The sequence below is a fragment of the Opisthorchis viverrini genome, assembly GCF_000715545.1.
Source record: "Opisthorchis viverrini unplaced genomic scaffold opera_v5_1141, whole genome shotgun sequence".
Taxonomy (NCBI): Eukaryota; Metazoa; Platyhelminthes; class Trematoda; order Opisthorchiida; family Opisthorchiidae; genus Opisthorchis; species Opisthorchis viverrini.
This window is the reverse complement of record NW_008752969.1, coordinates 1-4,928: the sequence shown is the minus strand read 5'-3', so window position 1 is coordinate 4,928 and position 4,928 is coordinate 1. Positions and strand designations below refer to the sequence as shown.

Sequence of the window (4,928 nt, the reverse complement as noted above, 5' to 3'; positions counted from 1 at the left end):
ATATGTTTCTCGGTCTTTTTGAGTATGGTTGCCTTCTACACTATTCTTGGTAAGTTCCTAAATAAACGTAACCACCTATTCTAATGGCAAAAAACAAACGGAGGCCGATATTTTCTCTGATCAGTCACTTATATCTAGGCTAATGTCCACTTCCTCTTGTACGTATAAACCAATGTTGTAGTATGTCTGGAGATGTGATGTGATAGCTATGGGTGCTATCGATTTGGAACGTGGACAAATCTTGTCCATCTGCCCTCATGGGAGAGACGAGCACCCAACAGTGAATTTTTCGGTGTAACTGTTCGCTTTTTGTTTGGACGTAATACTCTACCCATGAGATTGCTGAAAACTCTTTGAAAGCCCACGACCCGTTTTGCCATTCTTGAAGCTCATCAGATAGACGTAGTCCTCAAGTCTCTGTGGACCTTTTCTTCTACTTGAGCCCTTCCGTTCATACTCCTGTTCGGGGATTAAACCAACAGTGTGCATGCTACTTAGGCAGACCTAGTACCCGCCTACTTCCAAAGATTTCAAAAAATCAGGAGGCAAAAGTTTCTACTTTGGTGAGACAAACCAAGCTTCTTCCTGAATTTGCACTCACATAATTCGTTTTAATGTGGAAACTAACTAAATGGTTTCAAAAATACACTGGGACAAGTGAAACACTTATCTGCTCCAAACATTGAAAGTCTTATACGGTTTTTGCCAGTTGGTGTTTTGTCACTTGCCAGATGTTTTAATTTGAACCTGGTGCTAATGCCACAAGACCACAAGCCTCAGTTCACCCAGAGTAAAAAATGTGGCCGGGCGTCCCCAGCCCTGTTTATCTTGGAACCAGCAGCAAGACAAGTTGCTTCACTGTAAGGTCGAACGGCTGTTATCCCTAGCCAGTAACACTTCAGTCATCTAAACTGGACTTATCCGACACTGTACATCAGATAGTCCCACTGAAAAGACACACTGAAACAACTGACAACATTGTTTGGTCGTCCCTGAACATGGCTGTTATATAGGCAGGTAACTAATCATATATCTCGCTTCGGATATGTTTCAATCTTTATAAATAGTTGCACAATGAGGAAGGCTGAGCACACTAAAATTCCAAGCTATGAGTTCGGTAGCATAATGTGACTTTTGGGTTGTTTTGAGAGCATTATGAGGGAGTGAGACTTTTATTCTTTTGTATCGACCAACAGGGGGTTATATTAAGTTGCTTTTCCAGTCATAGCTCGACAAGTTCAAGTTTTGAGCTACTCTGTGAAGTTGCACTTGGCTGAAACATCCTGGTCCGGTCATTCAAGACCCAGTGTAAGGAAACTAGATATGTGGTTACTCGAGTCAAGACCGGGAGAACTAGGATATGCGATCATTTGTGTTGGAGCTGTGCCTAATTCTTCCTTGGTTTTTCGCATTCGTTTTCCGAAACAACTTAACTGACTTCTGAATTTCCTCAATTTGTAGGACTTTTTCAAGAATAACTCCTCACAAAGTGAGATGTAGACCCGACCAATGTGAAATGTGTCGTGTTGACGGTTGCAGATGTCTACTGTGAAGGCAAACAAAGCAAAAAAGGAAATATCTGAATAGTTAGCCCTAATTATTTACTGGGAATTCGGTGCCTTTCGGTGAGTCTGGGAAGACTGGCGCAATGCTAGATAAATTGTCGCTGGTAGATAAAACCAAGATGAACATTAGAGTGTGAAGTGAGGGAGATCGGCGACTCTTGGTGATAGTGAGTAGCCCACAGAAAACTGTGAACTGATCTGCAGAGCATAGTATAAAATGTGGAAATGTTGCATCCAGTCGGAACTCGGCGGCGGGAATATTTTCCCTCTACTGTTTTCACCGACGTACCGTCTTACTGGTTGGTCTGATTACGAACATTCGTGGATGAGTGACTGCTACCAAAATTAATGTAGTCCAGGTTTTGCAGTTAACGACATCTACTCATTTCAGATTTTTTTCTAAGGTTTTTCTACTCGTAATGAATGAACAGTAGCTAAGCAACAGCTGCTTTTTTCTCTCTGTGGAAATAGTTGTGCTGAATTTCTTTTGCCTGTATAATATGACTTAAAATGTCGAGAAGGAGACTCAGTTTCCAGTAACATTGTGTTTTGCTTGAACCCAAATTGGATGCAGTTCGCAGAATAGTGCGCCGAAGCACTAGAGATCAAAACACAACCGAAATGCGTCAACTGCTGTGATCGGGACAGCATGATGTCATGCACACCGGGGTAGACACTGTGGCTAGAGATCAAGAAGAAACTTTGGATTATAGCATTGTATTCCACCACGCTGTTTTGACTTTAAACTTTCCACAATTATTCGTGTGGTTTCTAAAACCTCTTTGACAGTCCCGACCAGTTTCGCTCCTCTTGGGTTTCAACAAGTACGTGTAATTTCTGAGTTCATCTTCTGTTCACGTTATGTTCTATTCGAAACTACATTGTACGAAACCCCCGAATTAAGCTAATTTGCACATCAATTTGGTTTTATTGAGAGACTCAACTGAATTGCAGCTGAAACTCTCATCCGTGATATTCTCTTTATGTTAAGCTTGTCAGTTAATAAGTTTTGACCAATTCAGTAAAACACGACAGTTTTTGTTTTTCTGTTCATTTCGTTCTGGATTTTCTCGCTTTTTTGTAAAAGAAGATTTGAAAGCCTCGACCCTAAAGAAAAGAATTACCCGAGCTTTAGACACTGCTTTCTGGACAGGAGGACATCTGTTCACGTCAGTGGAAAGAGGAGGCTCAGCAGTGCTGTTCAAGTTGGCTCCAAAATTTTTATTTTGAAGGGGATTTACGTACGCCCAAAAACGGTTCTTGTCATGGTGGCACATCGTACACAAATGAAATATCAACTGAGATTTCTTGTGGATGGAGCCAATGTATGCCGCAAACCTGGAAGGCCTGCACACCTGTTTTATCTTTATTAGAAATCAAAATCAGTGCGCATCTCACGAAACTCGACTTGAGAATCTCAAAACCGCGACCTCCAGGCTAGTAGACTGAATACCTGGTCATTTATTTGTTACTCTAGGAATCAGTCAATATATGAGCACGTGATGTGGATTGAGTCATTGAAGGATGAGTAGAGCTTGTCAATCACACTGCTGCTTGGCCACTCATGGCCAAACTCCTTCACTAAGCAGGAAAAGATGTTATTCTTGCCTTTTGATTTCAACACGCTGACTAGGAAAGAAATGGCAATTATCTTTGGCCTTCACCAAAATTATCACATNCTACACGACGAATCGGTGATAGAGTGTGCGCTCAGGAATCTACAATGACGGTAGTGGAAAGGACGAACAATCTTCTCATAATGAAGTGTTTGCTTAAAAATAGCTCAGCAGAGCTTTTTGCCAATTGAAATATTTTCTCCAACATCCCATTATTCCCAACGGATAATACAAACATCAAAGCCAATCCTGCGAGTTATTTCGATACAAGTTACACCCGTTGGAATCTCGTCTGCGCTTTTGAACATGCTGGCCATGATTCGCAAGGTTTTCGATCAGTTATCACAAATGAAGCTTTTGTACGTAAACCTCAATGTGACAGAGATACGAGTCGGCTCCTTTATAGATCTCACAGTTTCTTCAAGCCAGTAATTGATCATTTCCACGAAGCACGCGAGTAGTAGTCAGGACCAAAAAGCCAGAAAGGGGGGCAGAACATTAGTTCTCTAGAGACTTATTTAAAGTTTATTAATACATGGCTGATGTGCAGTAAAACTGGGGTAACAAATCTGTTGACGGCATTTTGGAAACCATTTTTCTATTTCATGAAAATCGGCTGAACAAATACATGAGCAAGCGTACTATTCTGTTAGCATCATGTAAGTGTCATTCTCTCCGCAAATACCGTGCAACACACCGCCTCGGAAGAACTTAAGCATGCAAAAAAGCAATATCACTGACCTTCTTCACGTAGTGCACCGGTTTGAAAGTCACTGATCTTGGGCCACTGAGCAGCTCCACAAGATGAAGTGTGTCAACTCTACCACAATCGACGGCAAATCCTAAGGTGGCATGTCTGGTAAAGCCCAAATGGTGGTTGATGCGATCTATTTTTGCTTTAGGTCCTTTGATGAATTCTGACGTCGTATCCATTACCACATAGTCCAGCTGAATTTGGAGGTCTCCTAAACCAACACTTAATCTGTCAAATTGTATGATAGGAAGTGATGATTATTAACCATCTGTATTTAGAAGTTTCGTAATCGGTATCAGTCAGTTTCATGTCAAGGAATCAACCATGAAAATCGAAAAATCAATAAATCCACCATACTGACACCAGTTTTTGTCAAATTGGCTCAGGCAGTCTCAGCGCAATCAACAATCATGTAACAGAATAAGTAAGGGTGTGGAATTACGAGATAAAAAAAACGATATGATATTGTCTTGCGGTGGCGAATACTAAGGTTTGCGGAGGTAGAAGTGTGACTAGAGATGACTACAGCAACAACCTGGTCGTGATGACCGGCCGCTTAATTTTATGTAAGGAATCAATGTCAGTGGGTTCTTGTTGTCAGTCTCTATCCAGATTGACTGACTGAGTGTCTGGAGGAGTAGGCATCACGGAATGATTTTGTGAGACTTGGCTATCCTCTTCCCTATCAACTTCTATTCCTTTCCTCACGATAAGGCTTCCAAATAAATTGTGCTTATAAGACGCCAAAGTGTCACTGTCAAACACCGATGTAGTGATGTCGATGATGTAAATGATGACAATGACGATTATGACGACGTCGACGAGGAGGAATAGATTGCTTATGATCCTGCTGATTATGGTGTGGATTGGGAACACTTATAGGGTAATCAAACCTCGAAGCCGGAAAGAACAGGAACCTTTAGTAAATGACCATCAAAAGTCCGAGATTTTCACTTTAATGTGAAGAAAAGTAGATAACCTAAATGAGATTGT

General features: G+C 41.3%; 1 protein-coding gene across 1 annotated transcript; it reads right to left on the bottom strand.

The window, feature by feature from the left end:
• Positions 1 to 3,923: 3,923 nt before the first annotated feature.
• Positions 3,924 to 4,163, bottom strand: T265_15822 (hypothetical protein; the record flags this gene model as incomplete). The annotated part of the gene is made up of 1 exon (XM_009179197.1): positions 3,924 to 4,163. A coding segment is annotated over one exon (189 nt), but the record flags the coding sequence as incomplete, so codon positions are not given.
• Between the last annotated feature and the right edge of the window lie 765 nt (positions 4,164 to 4,928).